The sequence below is a fragment of the Mustela nigripes genome, chromosome 2, assembly GCF_022355385.1.
Source record: "Mustela nigripes isolate SB6536 chromosome 2, MUSNIG.SB6536, whole genome shotgun sequence".
NCBI lineage: Eukaryota > Metazoa > Chordata > Mammalia > Carnivora > Mustelidae > Mustela > Mustela nigripes.
Genome location: NC_081558.1, coordinates 160,063,503 through 160,086,392, shown reverse-complemented (window position 1 = coordinate 160,086,392; position 22,890 = coordinate 160,063,503). Strand labels below are relative to the sequence as shown.

The 22,890-nt window shown below is 37.9% G+C and overlaps 1 protein-coding gene across 1 annotated transcript; it reads right to left on the bottom strand.

Moving 5' to 3' along the window:
• Positions 1 to 3,438: 3,438 nt before the first annotated feature.
• Positions 3,439 to 22,440, bottom strand: LOC132010566 (cell surface glycoprotein CD200 receptor 1-like). Its single transcript, XM_059388357.1, has 6 exons — positions 22,416 to 22,440; positions 12,484 to 12,543; positions 9,233 to 9,547; positions 8,864 to 9,112; positions 4,002 to 4,107; positions 3,439 to 3,469 (listed from the first exon to the last, which is right to left on the bottom strand). Exons 1-6 carry the CDS (start codon positions 22,438 to 22,440, stop codon positions 3,460 to 3,462), a joined length of 765 nt encoding a protein of 254 aa, XP_059244340.1. The 3' UTR covers positions 3,439 to 3,459.
• Between the last annotated feature and the right edge of the window lie 450 nt (positions 22,441 to 22,890).

Genomic DNA, 22,890 nt, shown 5'->3' with positions numbered 1-22,890 from the left:
TTATTTCCCCACATAATTCTCAGGTTCAACCACATTTAGCACCCCTGTAGTGGAAGATTGTAATACATTTGTCTCCTGTGTATCATAATTTAGTATTTAACTATCTTGAAGTCTTTATTACATGGTATTTTGACATATATTATCAAGATAAGGTGTAAACACAATTTTGCTTTTTTGTTTTTCAGCGATATTTAAGCATATTTTTTAAATTTATTTTTTATTTATTTTCAGCATAACAGTATTCATTATTTTTTCACCACACCCAGTGCTCCATGCAAGCCGTGCCCTCTCTAATACCCACCACCTGGTACCCCAACCTCCCTCCCCCCCGCCACTTCAAACGCCTCAGATTGTTTTTCAGAGTCCATTGTCTCTCATGGTTCATATATTTTTGAACCCAGTTAACTGTGAGCCTCGTCCCGCCCAGAGATGGATGAAGAATTAATAAAAAGTCAAGGACATGGTTTGATGTCTATTGTAGTGCACTGCTTGGTAGTGCACCCGGGCCGCTACTTTGCCTTGGGCTACTGGCTGCGCTGGCCCGGAGCAGCCCCCAGGTGATGCTACTTGCCACCTTCTTTCTGGAACTGTCTCTGCTGGAGGCCGAGGCTGCAGGATGGGAGCCCGGTCGGCGCGCACCTGCGGCGCTGAGCCTGGCGCATCGCTTGCTCGAAGGGGCGGGCTCCAGCCTCGAGCCCTCGCTTTACAGATATGAGAGACCATGGCGGGGAGGCGGGGCCCAGACTTGACTTTTCTGGGTGTGAGAGAAAATGCCCCGCAGAGCTGCGCCCTCTCGAGCCGTGCATGGCCCGCGCCGCGCTCCGAGGCCCCGCTCCCGGCCGTGCCGCCTTCTTTCTCAAGTACGCGCGGCCCCCGCGCCAGGGCACCAGCCTCGCCGCCGCCCGCCTGCTCCGCCGCCCCCAGCGGCGCCCTCATATAATATTTATATGAGGGGAGGTTAATGGACTGGTTTGGGGATGCGCATAGTCAGATGGTGTCAAAATGGTTTGGTCATAATTATGTGCTCAATGTGATGAGACTAGTTTACCTCCAAAAGAAACTAAGAATCTTTTTAACAATAAAGCCTAGTATAACCAAAATGTCTGGAGGGAGGAAAACAGTGACAAAACCTCTGTCTTAAATGTTTCACATGGCGAAACGGAAAAATAAATGGATTTTGTTTTAATTTCTACCATGATTAAAAAATTAATGTTTTTTCTTTAGTGGAGAAGCAGACTGGTTCTTTTCATAAACTTCCATAAATAAGATATATTTTTCATAAGATTAAAAACAATTAATATACACATTTGTAAGACTGTATTCCACAGAAAAATTGACAGAAAATCATGTCATCCCTTCACAATTGTCTTAACACAGAGAACTTATTTTATGGATACCCAAGTTCTTTACAATGCATATTCATTCATCTGCTTATATAGTCAATGAACATCTGTTATTTGTTAAATACCTCACAGTAAAATGTACATCGTTAAAACACACAATTTCAATTTATCACATCTGAGAAACTGTTAGGCTGTAGCTATCAATACCTCGATAGCAATATAACAAGTTCAGAAAGCTAACTCCTCGTGTGTTCCCTCTGTCTTAGTCCTACTCTTTCTCATAAACATGACAGAAAATCATAAATCTGCTTTTATTGGTATAATTCATCTGGTTTTATTGGTACAATTCTTATTATAATGTTACATCACATTAGTTAGTTTGTTGTTAAAAAAGAAGTGTCAAATTACAGAAAAAAAAATAACAGTATATGGAAAGGCACATTCAAACACAGTTGATGGGAATGAAAACTGATACAATTTGAAATATCAGTCAAAATAAAAATGCACCCCTTTGACCATGTAATTCCACTCAGGAATATTTTTATAAATACACTCAAATAAATACAAAGAGATCTACCCACAAGAAACATTCTATGTGTTATTGTTTATAATAGCAAAACAAATAATCTAAATGTCTATCAATAGGTCTATGGTTTACTAATTATTACATAACCATACAATGGAATCTTTGTAATCATTAAAATGAATAAAACTGCTTTGCTTGTGTTGATATAGATCTCTAAGACTTATCATATTATTAGTAAGTACAGAACAGTATCATGGTATGTTTCCATTCGTGTCTTGACAAGCATATGGCTATATATGTAAATAGACTCACAAATGTACATACATACCTGGGGTGTATAGACATATGTACCCTAAAATTTTCTGGAAGATTATATAAAAGCTGTTGATGGTTCCTTCTGCAGAGTTCTTTCGTGAGGAAACTCAGTTTTCATTATCTACGATACTGAAAAATTTGAGTATTTTATCATGAGCATTTGCTTTCTCTGTATGAATATCAATTCTTCAATATCTAGCTAAAAGCAGCTAACATTCTAAAATTTCTCAGTTGTATAAGAATATGAATTAAAGCCCTTTAAAATGTGTCTGTCTTCTCAGAATCTTTGGGGAAAAAAAAAAGAATCTTTGAAAAGCTAATTTCAAAACGGGTTTTCCATCCTAGAAATCTAAGAAAATCAAAGTGGTAGCTCTGCTGTACCTTTATTCATTTGTCCTGCTGTTAGATTCCAGTAACTTATGAAGAACTGTAAAGACACAGCCTTTCAACTTCACTTTGTAACACCTGAGACCTCTTCACTTGCTCACAGCATCATTGAGTGGAGTATTCTTCTCTGTATAGCTGACATAAGACTGCATTTCACCCTAAGAAAGAACTTAAAGTCAAATCAAATTAAAAAAAAAAAAAAACAGAAGTCATCAACTACCTATGTTTTTCTCAAAGGTACACATAGCTTTTGTTTTCATAAGAGTACTTATATTTGTGTCTCTGAGCTTACATGGATATAAGATAAAGGCTGTTTTCTATTATTTTGTCAAAAAATTTACTGATTACTTAAGTCTCAGTGTGAGATGATAACATTTGCTTGACAGTAGGAATGGAGAAAAATGAAGTAATATGTGAAGTATTTCAATGGAGAAGGTCAGAGACTTGGTAAGTAACTGGTTATAAGAGATAATGGAACAGGAGAGGGAAGCACAAGAGGGAAATGAAGATGGTATGGAGAAAAGGAAGTCAAGGATTGGAGATGGTTTCATGCCAGAGAAAAGACCAATTCAGTTTCTCCAAATGTTACAGTCCAAATTTGACAAATATTATGTACTATATAGGATACAGTTCTTGAAATTACAATATTGTTCAGAATTTGTAGAAGTAGTACATGGTATATAATTAACAAAACAAGTACACTTGAGTGTTAGCATTATAAATTAGAATTTTTGCTTTTTAATTAAAATACTAATATTTATAAAATACTAACATTGATGTAAGTTATAAATTTCATGGCTATATTTTGACTTTGTGTCTTAAAAGTTTGCAAAAATACTTTTTAATGTTATCTTACCTCCTCAACATCTGAAGTGGTTTGTTTTTTAATTAGCATTTTCTGCAAAAATAAAAATAAGCTGGGGTGAATGTAATAAACATCATTTTTGAAAAGTGGGAAAACAAAAAAGTATACTATTGATGTGCGGTTTATTTTATATAGAAATCATTATAAGTCGGAAAAGGACTACAAGAAATAGAATGTTGCCTGCAATTAATACACCTAAACAAGATAATTCTGGATATGGGGAAAGGAAGTGGAATTATGCAACAGAAACCTAATACATGAAATAAATGTGGCACATCATTTTTGGTACATAAAATGAATTATTGTAATTCTTTTCTCAAATACAGATTAGCATACAATGTCTCTACCAAGATCTTGCCCTAAATGTCCTATTTCACTATGCTTATATGTCTAAGTAACCAAGTAAAACCCTCTTGTCATTTAGAGTAGTCCAAATATGACACCTTTAGGACACGCTTCTTGATTATGGGGGAGTTGATGTTAGCATATTAATTCTACCCCATCAATTCCATATACCTTACCCCTTCTAGCCCAATAAAGCTGAAGAAAAAGCATTACTGAATACCTGCAGCAACCGATTCTCCAAAGCCAAATGGATCCCACAATGACCAAGGCAACCGAAATAGAGGAGGTGATATATAAAATAGTTAAGTTTAGTGATAATTGGTCACCTGTAAACATAGACACAAAAGGGTATGTTTAATCTGTGGTATATCCAGACAATGAAATATTATTTAGCACTAAAAAGAAATGAGCTATCAAGCCATGAAAAGACATGGAGGAAATTTAAATGCATAGCACTCGGTGAAAGAAACCAATCTAGCAATGCTACATTCTGTATGCTTCCAAGTATATGACATTCTAGAAAAGGCAAAACTATGAAGACAGAGTAAGGATCAGGGTTTCTAGAGGTTAGGGTGGAGGGAGGGATGAGTAAGTGGAGCATAAAGAATTTATAGAAAGGTGCAACTGCTCCGAGTGAAACTATGATGGATAGATGCCACTTCCACATTTGTTAAAACTCATAGATGCACACCTAGAGTGAACCATAATGTAAACCACAAATTGTGAGTGGTAATGTTGTGTTAACTTAGGTTCATCAATTCTCATAAATGTACCAGTGTGGCATGGGGGATGTAAAGAGAGGGGGAGACAGTGCGTGTGTTGGGGCAGGGGTAATATGGGAACTCTGCACTTTCCACTCAATTTTGCTATGATCCAAAAACTGCCCTGAAAACTAAATTCTAATATATATATATTATATATATAATTAAATTAATTAAATATTATACATATAAATTCTAATATATATCTTTTAAAATGTATTTTATATTAACATTAACATATATTAACATATAACATTAAATGAATATTTAAATATATAATATAAATACAAATCATATAAATTTTATATATATATAACTGCAAAATAAAATATATGTTCAAGGATGTCCCAGAGTTCATGAAGTTCACTTTTGTCATTTTATTTTAAAGATTTTGATTCATTAATAGGTCAAATCACTGTTATAATAAAATTGCTTTATTAATTCTAATTCTAGGGTGTTTAGCAAGACATCATCCTAAGTAAAGTTTTTGTGGCTTTAAGGATTCATGAATAGTGAATTCATATAGGAGAGACATGCAGACTAGATTTTTCAGTTAATAGCAGGGTGTTTCTCATCTCCATCATTCAGAAGTAAATGGGGAGTTGTAAAGGAGGTAATTGGAAAACAACCTAATCCTGAAATCAGCTTTCTTCCAGGTCCTTGAAACTGACATGAGCGCATGGCAGCAACTTTCAATCATTTCTAAACTCTGGCGGCAGTATCAAGCTCAGTCTGATAAAAGGAGATGTCAACAAAGGAATTGCCAGCTTTGAGAGGCGCAGCTTGTGTGTTTAAATTCAACTTAGTTAACATCTACTGTATTATTAGTTCTAAGCATAGAATTTAATGATTTATCAGTTGCTTATAACACAAGTGTTCGTTCCATAATGTACTCTCTTTAATGCCCATAACCCAGTTACACCATTTTCCCCACCTATCTCCCCTCCAGCAACCCTCAGTTTCTTTCCCAGCATTGAGTCTCTTATAGTTTGCCTCTTGCTGTTTTCATCTTGGTTTATTTTTCCTTCCCTTCCTCTATGTTCATCTGTTTTGTTTCTTAAATTCCACATATAACTGCAATCATATATGGTATTTATCTTTTTCTGACGGACTTATTTATCTTAACATAATGCCCTCTAGTTCCATCTACATTGTTGCAAGGGGCAAGATTTCATTCTCTATGATGGCTGAGTAATCCCCCCCCCATATATATATGCCACATCTTCTTTATCCATTCATCTGTCGATGGACATCTGGATTCTTTCCATGCTTGAGCCATTATGGGCATTGCTGCTATAAACTTTGGGATGCAGATGCCCATTTGAATTGCTATGTTTGTATCCTTTAGATAAATACCTAGTAATACAATTGGGGGGTCATAGGGTAGCTCTATTTTTAACTTTTTGAGGAACCTCCATACTGTTTTCCAGAGTGGATGCAGCAGTGTGCATTCCTATCAACAGTGTAAGAGGGTCACCCTTTCTCTGCATCCTCACCAAGATCTCCTGGTTCCTGTGTTGTTAACTTTAGCCATTCTGACTGATATAAGGTGGTATCTCATTGCGGTTTTGATCTGTATTTCCCTGATGCGGAGTGATGTTGAGTACTTTTTTGTGTGTCCATTGGCCATTTCTTTGTCTTTTTTGGAGAAACATCTTTTCATGTCTTCTGCCCATTTCTTCACTGAATTTTTTTATTTCTTTGGGTGTTGAGTTTCATAAGCTCTTTATAGACTTTATATACTAGTCTTTCATCTGGTAAGTCATTTGCAAATATTATCTGCCATTCTGGCAGTTGTCTTCCAGTTTTGTTGACTGTTTCCTTTGTTGTGCAAAAGCCTTTTATCCTGATTACGTCCCAGTAGTTCATTTTTTCTTTTGTTTCCCTTGCCTTGGAGACATGTCCAGCAAGAAGTTGCTGTAGCCAAGGTCAAAGAGGGGGCTATCTGTATTCTCCTGTAGGATTTTGATGGATTCTTGTCTCACATTTAGATCTTTCAACCATTTTAAGAGGCAGTGGTCTAGGACCTTGCTCCTGCTGTACCCTGAATGGGGCTAAGGGCAGCAGACAGAGGTAAGTGGAGGCTTAGTTGACTGATGTCCTCTCCCTCCACATCCTTTCAACAGTTTGGTTTTTTTTTTAAGATTTTATTTATTTATTTGACAGACAGAGATCACAAGTAGGCAGAGAGGCAGGCAGAGAGGAGGTAGCAGGCTCCCTGCAGAGCAGAAAGCCCAGGATGCTGGGATCATGACCTGAGCCTAAGGCAGAGGCTTTAAGCCACGAGCCACTCAGGCACCCCAAAAGTTTGTTTTTTAAACATGGCATTTCTCTCTTTTATTTGAAAAAAATTTTTTTACACTTATAATCAACAGTATTGTTTTGAAACCTTATCTTGCAAATTAATACATTCTCTTTCATTGGAAGTATAGCCACACAGGCTAAGGACCTGCCCTGCAAGGAGGCAGGAGGAGACCCCAGCACTGGCTGAGAATGAGTGAGACAGTCCCTTCAAGTCTAAGCATCCATAAACATGACAACATATTCTAATACCAGGTGGTCAGATTGCATACATAAGCATTACTCTCCTCAGTTAATACTCCCAAAATCTTTTTTTAAAAAATCACTTTAATAATGGATATTAGAAAATGGTGGTTTAAATATATGGGTTTTTTCTCTTCTCCCTTCTTAAACTTCCCTAAATTATCAATAGAAAAATTTTTTCCATAAAACTTGCAAAGACGAAGAATATGGATGAGATGAGCAGATAAAAATTTTCAACTTGTGTTTGGGTGAAAAATGAACAGATGAAGGCAAATAATTTGGGGTAGAATAAGTAAGAATCTTAGTGTTCACAGAACACCAAAAAGACTCTAGAACAAGAAGGTCTAAATATATTAAATGGGATAAGTGAGGGGTAAAGTGTGAGTTAAAAGTTGGAAACTCCTTTGAAGGTCTATATTAAGAAAAGATAGGCAGCCAAGTCCACTCCCACCCTGAGCAGCCAGGTCACCACGTCACCACACCTTCCTAAACTTCAAGAAACAGGAAGTTTGCCCAGAAAAGGTGAACTGGAGAGATTCCAGAGTCAAGGATCCAAATATAATGGAAGGTAGAGAGGAAGTACCAGACTGAAGAGAGACATTAAAGAAAAGTCTGAATTCTGAACAGTCTCTCTCTCTCTCTCTCTCACACACACACACACACACACAAACACACAAACATGTTCCCCTCTTATTTCCTGCTCTCATAACACTAATAGGTTTATTCCTCTAAGACAATAGACTGGAGAGTTATTTTCTGCAGAAACTGGACAATCTCAGAGAAAAGAATTTCAGATAACTAAAGAACCCATATTTTAAAAACTTTTTTTTCATTTACTTCCTTTTAGCCTACTGAAGCTAACTAGCTGACAGAACCACCCACAGATGACATAGCTTCCAATAAGTTCATTTTTGAATGTTCACTTTGAAATTAATGGATAGCCAAGGATTACCAGAGAGTAACAGAATGCTACATGCATAAAACAAAGAGATTAAAACTAGCAAGTGTCTGGAAGGCAGAAGGAACTCAGAATAAACAGACATGGAATCAAGCAGAGCACTGTGGGAAAGAGAGTGCCCAGGACCATAGTTGTGCAGTCTAGTGACTACCGAGACCATAAACAAGAGTATGTAAAACTCAAGAAGGGAAGTCTACAAGAAAAAAGAAATAGAACTGATGGATTACCCAATAAATTTGACCATGTGGAAATTAAGATTAATAGGAGTTTTCTAATTTTGTCACTGAGCTTAGTGACAATTAACAATAAGTACATATATTTTTAAGGAAACTAAAGAGTAAAATTTAAATCAATCATAGAGGTTATTATAATATAGCCAAGAAATTCTAGGAAAAACCTAGAGGAGAAATCTCACCAAACTAAAAATATGTAAAGAAAACTTATGAGTGACTTGATTCTTCTTCTAAAAGCACAAAGATTTTTTTAAAAATACAATTTATTCTTCTCCTAAATCCATAAGTATTAATTTAAAACTACACTACCCAAGCCAATTTACTGCTTGTATACAGCGGATGCGAATTTATTAAATTATTTTTCATTTTACTTTATTAAATAATAAATTTCATTCTAAAATCTGGCTTCTTGAAAGCAAATTTCTGTGTCATTCTTCTGGTTATAACTCTTAATGATGGAAGAGAAGGACAAAAGGAAGAGTGTGGGGAGACTATACTAGAGTGAAATTCTCCACACTCTCCTTTTTCATTCTTCTGTAACTTCCCTGAAAGAATGAACATACAAGCAAACACTGGAATTACTAACCTGTTTCCAGCTCTAAGGACAGACTCTTGTTGCCAGTCACATGGGAGACAGAGCAGAACACATTAGACACCTGGCGGCCCTCCCAGTGGCATGTACTCTGGACGGTCACTGTACCATTGCCCAGCGGCTCTTCCTCAGTGTGACAATCTCCCTCTGGGGTCCAGAAGATCTGTGCAGATGGCTTCCCTGCAGCTGCCCTGCACACGATGGTTCCATTGCTGCCTCGAAACAGGGTCACCTTGGGGGGTACTGCAGAGACACAGGGGAAAATGCTTCAGGCTTAACACATGGGGTATGGAATACAGAGACACATCTGATTCAATCCCAGATCTGGATATGTGACATAGCACAATATGTCATGCTCCTTACCTAACACTCGGAGGTAATATGTATGACCGAAATTCCCATCAGCTGCAGCCACTTCACACCTGTAATATCCATCATGAGTGAGGGCCACGGGGTCAATCTGAAGGGCAGGATTCTGATCAGGTCTGGACTCCCAGGATATTCTCGCATCAGTACAGTTTCTTACACTGGTCTCATTGTTGTCTCTCCTGTGGACTCTAGTGCAGGGAGGCTGGTCTCTGGGGTTTATTGTCCATGTTACCACCAAAGCTGTGGGGTTGTCAGGAGGACAAAGGAGCACAGCCTTTGTATCCACAAGTACGGACAGAGAAGAGTTAGCTGGACACACACACAAGGAGAATGATGAAAGAAAACCTGGATTAAAAACACTTCAAGTGCTACATTTTCTACTACATATTAGTACATAAAGTGTACTAACGCATGACTTTGCTGGTCATCCTATTCCAAAATACTACGGTTACATAAAAATAATTAAACATGTACAAAATGTGTATAACCTAATCCAAAGATAAACTTGTTTTTCTCCTATATTTGTATTATTAGATAAGCTACATTTATTTTATGTGTGAAAAATATTTTAAGGGCTTAAAATAGCATCAGGAATTTTATTGAAAACAAATAAGAAAACACAATAAAAATTAAAGGACAAAGTCATCTACATCTAATCCTTCAGTCTAAGAAACTATTAGACTTATCTTATAACTCATGCTCCTTCCACAGAAAGTGGAAAAATTGGTGATGTGCTTTTCTCCTCCTAAGTTTTTATCAGAGACAATAAATCAGTAGTAGAAGAATTAAATGCCTCTACCAAAGGGTACCCCTTTGGACAAACCGAAATAAAAACTATAGGATGACATTCAGGTTGAACAAACTGGACTTTCATAAACTACTCTTTATTTGGAGATTCACAAAGTCAGTAAAATCAACGAACCAACCTTCCTTCCTTCCTTCCTTCCTATTCATGGACTGCCAAACAGTTCTACTGTGAACTTTGTTTACAGATCTTATTTATGTTCAACCTAATTATGAGGATTAAATGAAGAAGGTTACTGCTTTTGCCCACCTTCAGTGTAAAAAATTAACTCTGAAATCTACAATTATTCTCCAATCTAGAAGCTCCAGCTCTCCCATAAACAGTCATAATGCATCCATGACTGGCTTTGCTGAGAGAGGGTTCATCAGGTACAACATACCTGCAACCCCGGTGAATGGCAGCGAGCTCATCACCTTAATAGGAGCAGAGCCAGCTGAGATGGAGCAAAGCTGTTATGTGGATGGAGTTCCTAATGCTAAACTATGCATGTGTGGTCTCTCCTCTCCTTTGGTTCATTTGCCTCTTCTGTGATGGACTCAAGCCCTTGAATTTCACAGCCAAATCAAGATCCCACAGCTATAGGAAGCAAGTGGGGATGGATTTTAGAGCAGACCTGAGAGGCACTTGAATCCATGTTCCTTCCCCCACTGCAAGTGTGTCCCTACTTCATGAACACAGAACCTGCAATTTGGTCAAGGCTTAGAGGTGAGCAGCAACACAGGGGCTTGGAGATCAGCTAGAGGTAGGTGTGGGTGAGCACACAGGTGCTCAAGGGCAGGATGCAGAAGATGAACCCAGAAAGAGAAGAGGCTGGTGAGAAGCAGGTTGAGTGTGTTCTCTGTTTGCACTTCAGCTTGTGAGCAATCTTCAGCTTTTATATTTTGCCTGATACTTATTCTCAAGATCTGGCTCTATTATTTTAAAGGAACCTATAAGCTGATCAAACATATGCATTTTAACAAGAGCACCATCTCCTGTGAAGGAGCTCCATCAGTGAGGATCCCACGTACCATGCGTAGTCTCTGCTCTTTCTCCATGCTCTGCTCTGTGACCTTCCAGCATTCCTCCTTCACTCTCAGTGTGACTTCTTACCTGATTTCTTTTATTCACCTTTTCCTAATCCTCTTCTTCCTTTTTTCATACCTGTTGTGATAATTTGCCAATGCCCAGTCCCTCCCCCACACTCAATGGGTTGGCCCTTGTCCAACAAATATAATCTCCACACGGCCCTGTGATCAGCTATGGTGACTTCTGCTCCCCCTTCACAAAGGGGTAGCAGGTAGATTCTCATATTTGCTCCAGAAGAGCAGCGATGTCCCAGCGTTGCTGCATCCTGTGTCTCTGACTCCCCTCCAGTCTCCTGCCGCCTTCTGCACACAGACAATCCCTTTTCCTTTCTCTTCTCACTGCCATACCCTACTTTAAGACCCCATCACCACACCTGGGTTACTACAGAAGGCTCCTACCATCTTCTCTGTCTCAAAACTCTCCTCTCCTCAGCTCTCACCTTACCTTGCAGCCAGGTCCAGGATTCTGTAACACAGGGGTGATCCCCTCCACTCTGACACCCTTCAGAGATCTCTCACTGCCTGAAGACAACACTGGCATGTCTTTGTGCTGGCTTTGAAATTCCTCTTTTTCAAATTGACTCACCTTGGCAATTTTATCACCCCTCTGTCGCCCCCACACTTCAGAAAGGAAACAGCAAGCATGACTGAATAACTAGGTCTTCCCTCTGGTCCTTGCAGTCTGGGATGCCTGCACAGCACTTCTGTCTATGAAAATGTTCCTCTTCCTTTAAGAGCTAATTCACATGCTGCTTCCTCCGTGATGCCTTCCCAGAACCTGGTGCTCACGCTCCCTCCTCTACATTCCCAGCACACTTGATGTGAAGGCTTATCTCCCCTACTTTATATGGCATCTGTGTTTATTTCTGGGCTCCCCACAAAACTGAGCCCCTTAGGATGCTCTGGCAGTGTAGCTCACCTTGTTCATCTCTGTGTTCCCCACAAATCCTGGCACAGAGTGTGATAGAGAGAGAACTCCAAAATCTTCACATGGAATTGAACTGCCTTGGGGGAGGAGGACGGGGTCCCCCACATTGCAGCATTCAGTTCACCACACTCTTCAACTGGGCTCAAGGCTGGCCCCCTGACCAGCCCATCAGACATTTTTTTTTTTAAGATTTTATTTATTTGACAGACAGAGATCACAATTAGGCAGAGAGGCAGGCAGAGTGAAAGGGGGAAGGAGGCTCCCCACCGAGCAAAGAGCCCAACACGGGGCTCGATCCCAGGACCCTGAGACCATTACCTGAACCGAAGGCAAAGGCTTTAACCCACTGAGCCATCCAAGTGCCCCCATCAGATATATTTCTAAAGAAGTTCCACTCTTCTCCCCTTTAGTACTGGTCTCTATAAAAAAATAAAAATCACTTTACCTTCTGCAGGAAGTGTGAGACTTCTCTGCTTGCCTTTCACAGATGAACTGAATGTTGAGGCTAGAAAATATTCAGAGAAAAGTAAAAAAATCAATTTTAGGTGCTTAAAAGGAGCACAAGCCAGTATGTATCCACAAATCTTACACATATCATGATAGAACATCAGTTAACTATAACTAATTCCATAAAAAACATTGCAAAATGAAAATTAGAAATTATTCCATCCTTAAGTGGAAAAAACCACGTTAACACTTAAAATTACGTTATAATTTCTTAATCAGTGATTTCCCATTGATGGGACACTATGCTGTATACTTGACCACCATTTTCTCCAAGGTAACCCTGCTTCCACTTCTTTCCTAGCCACTGGTTTGGCCCATTATGAGCCAGGCTGAGTAGTGCTTTCTCCAGGTGCCATCCCCAGGATTAAAGTTGTTTAATCCAGTGGTGGGCCTCACCCAGCTTCACAAATGAGATTGCTTTCAGGAAAATTTGGAACCAGTTTGAGAACAATAGTTCATTCCTTTTTACCCCATTTTTCCTACTGTGACTGCTAATTTTATGTGTCAACCTGGCTTGGACATGGTTCCCATGTATTCAGTTAAACAATATTCTAGAGGTTTCTGTGAAAGTAATTTTTTAAGTAAGATTAATATTTAAATGAGTAGACTTTCAGTAAAGTAAATTACCCTCCATATGTGAGTGGGCTTTGTCCAATCAGTCGAAGGCCTCTAGTGAAAAAAGAGTGGCCTCCTGGGAAAGTGAGTTCTATAGCATATTGCCTTCAGACTCAAACTTCTGTGCTCTCTGGGTCTCTAGCTCTGGCCCACCCTGCAGATTCTGGACTTTCCAAAGCTCTGCAATCATGTGAGTCAATTCTTTAAAATCAATCTCTTTTTTCTCTCCTCCTCAATTCCTCCTCCATCCTCCTTCCTTTCTCTCTCCCCATCTCTCTCTCTCTCTCTGTTATTCTGTTTCTCTGAGGAACTGATTAATACACTCATCTTGGGAAGAATGAACCAGAAGCAGAAAGAGAATGATACTCCTCACCTCACTCGTTTCTAATTCCATAGTTCCTGAGATCCACAAGCATTCCTTCACTTAGGTTCTACCAAGTTTTCTGGGAATCAAAGTACTCCTAATATACTTCAAATCCAGGTTCTGAAAAATTCTGTATTGAAGTAATTTTTGTAGAAACTTTTTTTTGAAACTCTGATTTATTCTGTGGAATAATCTGTGTGTGCATGAGAAGAATGTGTTCTGCTGTTGTTGGAAGGAATGTTCTGTACATGTCTGTTGGGCCACTGGGTCTATGGTGTTGTTCAAGTGCACTACTTCTTTAGTGATTTTATGTCAGAATGATCTATCCATTTTTCAGTGTGGGGTATTACAGTTCCCTACAACCCTATATTGTTGTCTATTTCTCCTTCAGTTCTTTTACTATCTGCTCTACATATTTAGGTGCTCCAATGTTGGATGCATAAATATTTACAAGTGTTATATCCTCTTGATGAATCTATTCCTTTACCATTAGAAAATGACATTCTTTGCCATTAGTTACAGTTTTTGACTTAAAGTCTCTTTTCTCTTATGTATATATATGGCTATCTCTACTCTCTTTTGGTTTTCATTTGCATTGAACACCTTTTTGCATCCCTTCACTTTCAGCCTAGTGTATCCACACAGCTAAAGCCAGTCTCTTACAGGTAGCATATTGTTGACTCATTATTTCATCTGTTCAAACATTATGTACCTTTTGATTGGAGTACTTAGTCTGTTTATATTAAGATAAGTGGTAGCTATGTACTTAGCACCCCATTTTGTTCTTTGTTTTCTCACTGCTTTGAAGTCCCTTTATTATTTTCTTCCTCTCTTTCTGTTCCTTTGTGATTTGCTAGTTCTTTTTGTAGTGGTGTGCTTTGATTTCTTTTTCTATATCTTTTGTGTATTTACCAGATGTTTTTCTTCGTAGTTACTGTGAGACTTACATAAAACATCTTGGAATAAGGATGCCTGAGTGGGTCAGTCAGTTAAGCATCCAAATCAAGATTTGGCTTAGGTCATGATATTGGGATCCTGAGATTGAGCCCTGTGTCTTGTTCCACAATCAGAGGGAAATTTGCTTGATATTCTCTCTCCCTCTCCCTCTGCCCCTCTCCCAGCTCATGTTTTCTCTCTTTCTCTTAAATAAATAATTTTTTATAAAAATACCTTGGACTTATTTTAAGCCAATTATAACTTAGTGCCTTGCATATAATACTGAATACTTTTACTTCTCCTCTCCCCAATTTTTATTAATGTTACAATTTACATATTTTTAGTTTGTGTAATCACTAACAGATTATTATAGCTATAATTGTTTTTAATGCTTTTCTTTTTAGCATTTGTACTAGAGTAAAAAGTGAATTATGTACCACCATTACAGTATTAGACTATTCTGAATTCAGTTTTATATTTGCCCATTACAATATTAGACTATTCTGAATTCAATTATAAATTTGATTTTATTCGTGTGTTTTATTGTCTATATGTCTTCATTATGCTGATTAGCATCCTCTCATAACAATTTGAAAAGCTCTCTTTAGAATTAATTTTAAGCAAATCTAGTACTGATGAAGTCCATTTACTTTGTTTTTTTCTAGGAAATTCTTCATCTCACCTTTATGTCTGGTTTGCCAAGTAAAGTATTCTTCCATGACAGGATTTTTTTTTTTCAGTACTTTGAATTTACCACCCCACTCTCCTGGTCTGCAAAATTTCTGCTGAGAAATATGCTAGTTTTATGGGGCTCCTTCATAGGTGACCAGTCACCTTTCCCCTCCTTCATTCAAGTCTCTCATTTCCATTTGAGTATAATGTTTATCCGTGAAGATTTGTTGTTGTTGTTGTTGTTGTTAGGGGTAATGTAAGATTTTTTTATATATTTGAGAGAGAGAAAACAAGCAGGGGGAGTAGCAGAGGGAGAAGGAGAAGCAGAGTCCCAGGACCCTGAGATCATGACCTAGCTGAAGGCAGACACTTAACTGACTGAGCTACTCAGGCACCCCTCAGCGAAGATTTCTTTAGGTCAGTCAAGTTCTTTGAGCTTCATGGATCTGAATGTTCATTCCCCACCGGGAAGAGCTGGAGCAAATAATCCTAAAATTTGTATAGAATCAGAAGAGACCCCGAATCGCTAAGGAAATGTTGAAAAACAAAAATAAAATGGGGGGCATCACGTTACCTGATTTCAAGCTTTACTACAAAGCTGCGATCACCAAGACAGCATGGTACTGGCATAAAAACAGACACATAGACCAGTGGAACAGAGTAGAGAGCCCAAATATGGACCCTCAACTCTATGGGCAAATAATCTTCGACAAAACAGGAAAAAATATACAGTGGAAAAAAGACAGTCTCGTCAATAAATGGTGCTGGGAAACCTGGACAGCTATATGTAGAAGAATGAAACTCGACAATTCTCTTACACCATACACAAAGATAAACTCAAAATGGATAAAAGACCTCAATGTGAGACAGGAATCCATCAGAATCCTAGAGGAGAATAGGCAGTAATCTCTTCAATATCAGCCACAGCAACTTCTTTCAAGATATGTCTCCAAAGACAAAGGAAACAAAAGCAAAAATAAACGTTTGGGACTTCATCAAAATCAAAAGCTTCTGCACAGCAAAGGAAACAGTCAACAAAACAAAGAGGCAACCCACGGAATGGGAGAAGATATTTGCAAATGACAGTACAGACAAAAGGTTGATATCCAGGATCTATAATGAACTCCTCAAACTCAACACACACAAAACAGACAATCATATCAAAAAATGGGCAGAAGATATGGACAGACAATTCTCCAATGAAGACATACAAATGGGTATCAGACACATGAAAAAATGTTTACCATCACTAGCCATCAGGGAGATTCAAATTAAAACTACATTGAGATATCACCTTACACCAGTTAGAATGGCCAGAATTAGCCAGACAGGAAACAGCATGTGTTGGAGAGGATGTGGAGAAAGGAGAACGCTCTTACATTGTTGGTGGGAATGCAAGTTGGTGCAGCCTCTTTGGAGAACAGTGTGGAGATTCCTCAAGAAATTAAAAATAGAATTTCCCTATGACCCTGCCAATGCACTACTGGGAAGTTGTCTCTTATTTTTACTTTAAATTAGTTTTCTGCTCCTTTCTCTTTTATGTTTATCTGGGGCTCCCATGCCTATGTTATTTTGTTTGTTGGTATTTCATAAGACCTACAGACTTTCTTCATTCACTTCCATTCTTTTAGTTTGTTTGCTTTTCATCTCTTAGTAGCTGGTTTCAAATTATGTCATTTTTTTAGCATTTTATTTATTTATTCATGCATGACAGAGTAGGGAGAGAGAAGCAGAGGCAGAGGGAGAAGCAGGCTCCCCCAGGGAGCAGGGAGCTCACCACAGGACTTGGTCCCAGGATCCTGGGATCATGATCTGAGCCAAAGGTAGATGCCCAACCAACTGAGCCACCCAGGCACCCTCAAGCTATGTCTTTATGTTCACTAATTCTCTCTTCTACTTGACAAATACGTTGCTGAAGTTCTCTATTGAATTTTTCAGTGCAGTCATTGTATTATTCAGCTCCAGAATTTGTGTTTGGTTCTTTGTCATGATTTCTATCTCTTCCTTGAAGTTTCCCTTTGTTCATGTGTTCTTTTCTAGAGTTTGTTTAATTGTCTATCTGTGTTTTCTTGTAGCTCACTGAGCTTCTTTGAGTAGACTATTTTGTAATTCTTTGTCAGACATACAGATCTCTATTTCTTTGAGATGAGGCACTGGAGCTTTATTTTGTTCCTTGAGTGGTATCATGTTTCCTTGATCCTTTGGAAGATTTACACTGTTAGTGTCTTCACAGTTGTAGAAGCTGTCATTCCACCCCTTCCCCCAGTCTTTACTGATTGGCTGCTTCAGAAAAAATCTTCACTCTAGCCCAACTAGAGATTCTAGGGGGTCTCTCAGATTGTTCTTCAAGAGGCACACTTTCTCCATCCTCCTGGATCCTTCAGGGTGGAAGTCTTACGATTATGTGTCTTCTCTCAACCCCACAAAAACAGACAGAATTCTGAAATCCTGCCATTTATGGGTATGGTTTGCCCTATATAATCAAATCAAGGGTAAATGAGTATCTTAGTTTTGCCTGCTGCAACAAAAACACCATAGAGTGGCTTAGATAACAAACATTTTTTCTCACAGTTCTAGAGGCTGAGAAGTTGAAAATGAAAGCAGTGGCAGATATGTTGTCCAGTGATAGCCCACTTCCTGGCTTGTAGATAGCAACCTTCTCACTATATTCTCACATGGGAGGGCCAAAGGGAGAGAGAGAAAAAGAAAGCTCACCTGGCTCTCTTCTTATAAGTGTCCTAATCTGGAAACTTCACCATTATGACCTAATTACTTCCTAAAACTTCCACCTCCAAATAACATGGAGAATAGGTTCCAACATATGAATTTTGGCATTCAATCCACAGCAGTGAGTAAAGACTTACGTTAGTTGCCATAACGGAAGATGATGATCTTTCACCACGTTTTTATACTCAAACCAGTTCTCAGACTCAAACCAACACAATTGTGAGCCACATTCCAAAATTTAAAAACCAGGAAAAAACAAGAAACCATAAAATCAGATAATGTACTTTTTAAAAGATTTTTAAAAATCTTTCTGTTGGGGTGGGGGGAGAAGAGGGGGAGAGAGAAAGAATCTGAAACAGACCCCATACGGAATACATAGCCCAACATGGGGCTCAATCCCACCACAGAGAGATCATGACCTGAGCCAGAACCAAGAGTCAGATGCTTAACTGACTCTGTGACCCAGGTGCTCCTGGATAATGTTCTTTTTATTGGCTGCCCTCTCTTTTTCTTAAAGAGATGAATAAGATTCAGAACTTCAAGGGCGCCTGTGTGGCTCAGTGAGTTAAAGCCTCTGCCTTCAGCTCAGATCATGATCTCAGGGTCCTGGGATCGAACCCCGCATCAGGCTCTCTGCTCAGCAGGGAGTCTTCTTTCCACCCAACCTTGCCTGCCTCTCTGCCTACCTATCTCTGCCTGATCTCTCTCTATGTCAAATAAATAAATAAAATCTTTAAAAAAAAAGATTCAGAACTTCAGAGTTTGGAATTATTGAATATAGGGTATAAATTAAATGTGTTGAGAACGTTTAAAGAAATAAAAGAACAAATATATATGTCCCACCTGTCCTCCCAAAAGCCCTAGGCAGATTAAAAGAACACAACAGAGTTCAATTTACTCATTGTCTACTTTCTTAAACTGGAAAACTAGGATGAAGAACAAACATAAATGATATGAGAAAGGGAGAATTTCAGAAAGTCCTAGATGACATCTTCTTCCAATACAAAGCAGTTTCATCTCCATTAAAAAAAAATCTGTTGTTTAGTGTAGTTGCCTTTATAAATTATCTCAGCTAGATCTTCTGGTGAACTTGTTATAGCTTCTACATTGACATATCCTGCTTTATCTGCTTTACTATGCCTTACCGTGAAGCCATGGAAATGGCTTCTTTCCTTAAACCTCATGAACTAACCCCTGCTGGCTTCCCATTTTTCTTTTGCAGCTTCTTCAGCTCTCTCCACCTCCACAGAATCAAAGAAAATAAGTGCCGTGGTCTAGATTAGGCTTTGGTTTAGGGAAATGTTGGTCTTCTTTCCAGGCCACTGAAACTTTCTCCTTATCAGCAATAAGGCTCTTTCACTTTCTTATCATTAGTGTATTCACTTGAGTAGTGTTTTTGATTTCCTTCAAGAATTTTTCCTTCACATTCACAACCTGGCTAAATACTTGGCACAAGACACACAAATAGCTTTTGGTCTATTTCGATTTTCAACATGTCTTCTTCACAAAGCTTAATCACTTCTAACTTTTGATTTAGTGAGAAGTATATGACTCGTCCTTTCACTTGAATATTTAGGGGTCATTATGAGGTTATCAATTGGCCTAATTTCAACATTGTTGTGTCCTAGGGAAGAGGGAGGCCCAAGGAAAGGGACAGAGAGAGAGAGGGAGAGTCAGTCGAAGAACCATAACACACACAAATATAACTTAAGTTCACCAACTTCTATGGGCATGGTTAGTGACATGGTGAAACAATTACAATAGCAATATTAAAGACCACTGATCATAGATCACCGCACAAAATGTAATATAATAGTAAAGTTTCAAATATTGCAAGAATTGCCAAAATGTAACACAACGAGACAAAATGAACAAAGGCTGTTGAAAAAATTTTGCTAATACCCTCCATGCAGGGTTGCCACAAACCTTCATTTACTAAAACCACAATGTCTGTGAAGTGCATTAAAATGAAACACAATAAAACAAGATATGCCCATATACCTAATAAGAGCTTCAAAATACATGAGGCAAAGTTGACAGAATTAAATCAAAAATACTGTAGTAGAAATGAAGAATGTCTTTGATGAGCTTATTTATAGATGGGATATGGCTGAGGAAAGAATCTCTAAGCTAGAGAGTATATCAATAGAAACCACCAAAACTGAAAAGCAAAGAGGACACACACACAGTAAAACAAACAAACAAACAACAACAACAACAAAACACAGCATATCCAAGGACTATGGGACCACTATGAAAACATGTAAACACATGTAATGAAAAAATCAGAAGGAAAAGAAAGAGAGAAAGGAAGACTAGAAATATCTGAAGAAATGACTGAGAATTTCCTTAAGTTACTCAGATACCAAACCAAAGTTCTAGGAAGGTTCGAGAATACCAAGCAGAATAAATGCCAGGAAAATCTTAGACCTGTGATATTAATTGAAACTACAGAAAATCAAAGATAAAGAAAAAATTGTGAAAAAAGCCAGAAAAACAAAATATCTTATAGAGGAACAAAGATGAGAATTATATCCAACTTCTCCTAGGAAATCAGACAAGAAAAAAGAATGAAATAAAATATTTAACATTGTATGTCGACTCTACATTAAAAAAAAAAAGACAAAGATAAAAGAAAAATGTAAACTAAATACTTTAAACTTCTCTGTAGAAATAGGGACACTGTTTTTTACTAAAAAAATTAATTTTTAAAAATGTTAATAGGAAAAGACCTCACCACACTAGAATTCTGTACCCTAGAAAATTACCTTCCCTTCTAAAGGGATGGAGAAATGGAAGTCTTTCTCAAACAAACAAAAATTGAGGTCAGTTGATTCCAGTGGACCTGACTTGAAAGAAATGTTGGCTTCAGGAACACAACAAGGATGTCCACTCTCACCACTGTTGTTTAACATAGTACAGAAGTGTTAGCAACAGCAATCGGACAACAAAAAGAAGGATAAGGTATTCAAATTGGCAAAGAAGTCAAACTCTCTTCCCAGATGACATGATACTTTATGTGGAAAGCCCAAAAGACTCCATCCCCAAATTACTAGAACTCATACAGCAATTTGGTAATATGGCAGTATACAAAATCAGTGCACAGAAATCAGTTGCTTTCTTATACACTAGCAATGAAACTGTAGAAAGGGAAATTAGAGAATCAATTCCATTTGCAATAGCACCAAAACCCATAAGATACCCTAGAATAAACATAACCAATGAGGTAAGGATCCATATTCAAAGAACTGCAGAACACTCGTGAAAGAAACTGAAGAAGACACAAAAAGATAGGAAAACATTGCATGCTCATGAATTGGAAGAATAAACTTGGTTAAAATGTCTATGCTGCCCAGAACAATCTATACATTCAATGTCATCCCAATCAAAATACCATCAGCATTTTTTGAAGTGGTAGAACAAACAGTCCTAAAATTTGTATGGAACCAGAAAAGACCTCAAATTGCTAAAGAAATATTGAAAAAGAAAAACAAATCTGGGGGCATCACATTGCCTGTATTCAAGCTCTATTACAAAGCTGTCATCATCAAGACAATACGGTACTGGCACAAAAACTGACACATTGATCTATGAAACAATAGAGAGCCCAGAAATAGACATTAACAGGTTTTAATGACACTCTTTTCAATTACATCCTTTCGTTGCCATCTATTTCCTGCCATGTCTAAATATTTCTCTAGCACTTGTCATGAGTCAAATCTGTTATTCCCTGTCTTTTGAGTTCTCCCCAAGTGTTCCCCGCTCCTCCCAATTTCTTTCACCTTTTCCTCACCTTAGATTTCCAATTTTCTTTCTCCTAAGAACTGGTTCTCTTCTCTCATAACTAGACATAATATGGAAATGTGGAAGCCAGGCTTTCTCAGAATGTTTTGGAACTTCTTTGGAATGATGGCAAGGAAACACAGAATGGATTCAACCTTATTTTCACCTGCCTATGACTGCTCTAAATTCAGTCGCTCTACTCATTTCTTCTACCTGTTCATGTTTCAGGATAAGATCCATCATATAAAGTGTCCTGGTGTGAACTTGAAATTATTAACTTTGAATAACCATTTATATATTCTTATATTCTCTGACCCTCATTTTCTTAAACAAAATTACCCATTCACTTTTTGTCCCTATTTTAAAACTTAACAACCCCAAAAAGAAACAGGATTTCCTTCTTAACCTGTGTGCTAGAAATATCAAAGGAGAAAAAATAATTACACATTAATAAATATAAGGTTCAAAAAACAAGATTTCAAGGAGACAAAAAAAATACAAACCAAGAAACTAGAGGAAACACTACATTTTGTCTAGTTACACAAGTTCAGTTTCACTCCATTCCAGGATCCCCAGTATTTCCCTGGGCTCAGCTAGACAACTAGTCAGTGTATGAATGACATAAGGTAAATATGAAGGTTTTCCAGATAATATACAAATTTATCACTGCTACTAGAACAAATTAGAACACATTTCATGAGTGGCTAAAGAGCAATCTTGGCACTTCAAAATACATTACATTTTGCTAAAAAATATCACAGCATCAGACTTACCAGATACCAGGATGTTGACGGACATCAGTACCCTCAAAGCTGAAGTCCCCAGAGTATGCATTTAAAGTGGTTAGCTGCCGACTGGCCAAGGACAGGAAATCTCACTGAGTTTTGTTGAGCGATAAACCAAAAAGCCAATACTAATGATTCATTGGTTCTTCCACAGTGCTGAAGTAACACACAATTTATTTAGAAAGTAGCATTTCAGGAAACATAAATTACATATGGAAAAATGCAAAAATATTTAGTGTAAAGCTTGATGAATTTTTACATATGCATGAATTCAGATAATGACCTCCAAAACCAAGGTAAGACCATTACACTATTCAAAATTTTCTTTCTTGTTCCTTCTCTGTCAATAGCCCTTCTCCAAAGAGAAACACTGCACTGACATCTATCACCATTTTGCCTAAATATAAATGAAACTGTTTAGATAGTTCATTTTTGTAACACTGTATAGTGTTTTTTTGGTCTG

Excerpts from the sequence above, each read along its gene's own strand:
- LOC132010566 (XM_059388357.1), bottom strand. The coding sequence starts at position 22,440 with ATGTCCGTCAACATCCTGGTATCTG. Across the intron at positions 9,548-12,483 it reads TCTCACACTTCCTGCAGAAG|CTAACTCTTCTCTGTCCGTA; the intron begins GTAAAGTGATTT and ends GTGTGTGTCCAG. Across the intron at positions 9,113-9,232 it reads ATATTACCTCCGAGTGTTAG|TACCCCCCAAGGTGACCCTG; the intron begins GTAAGGAGCATG and ends GTGTCTCTGCAG.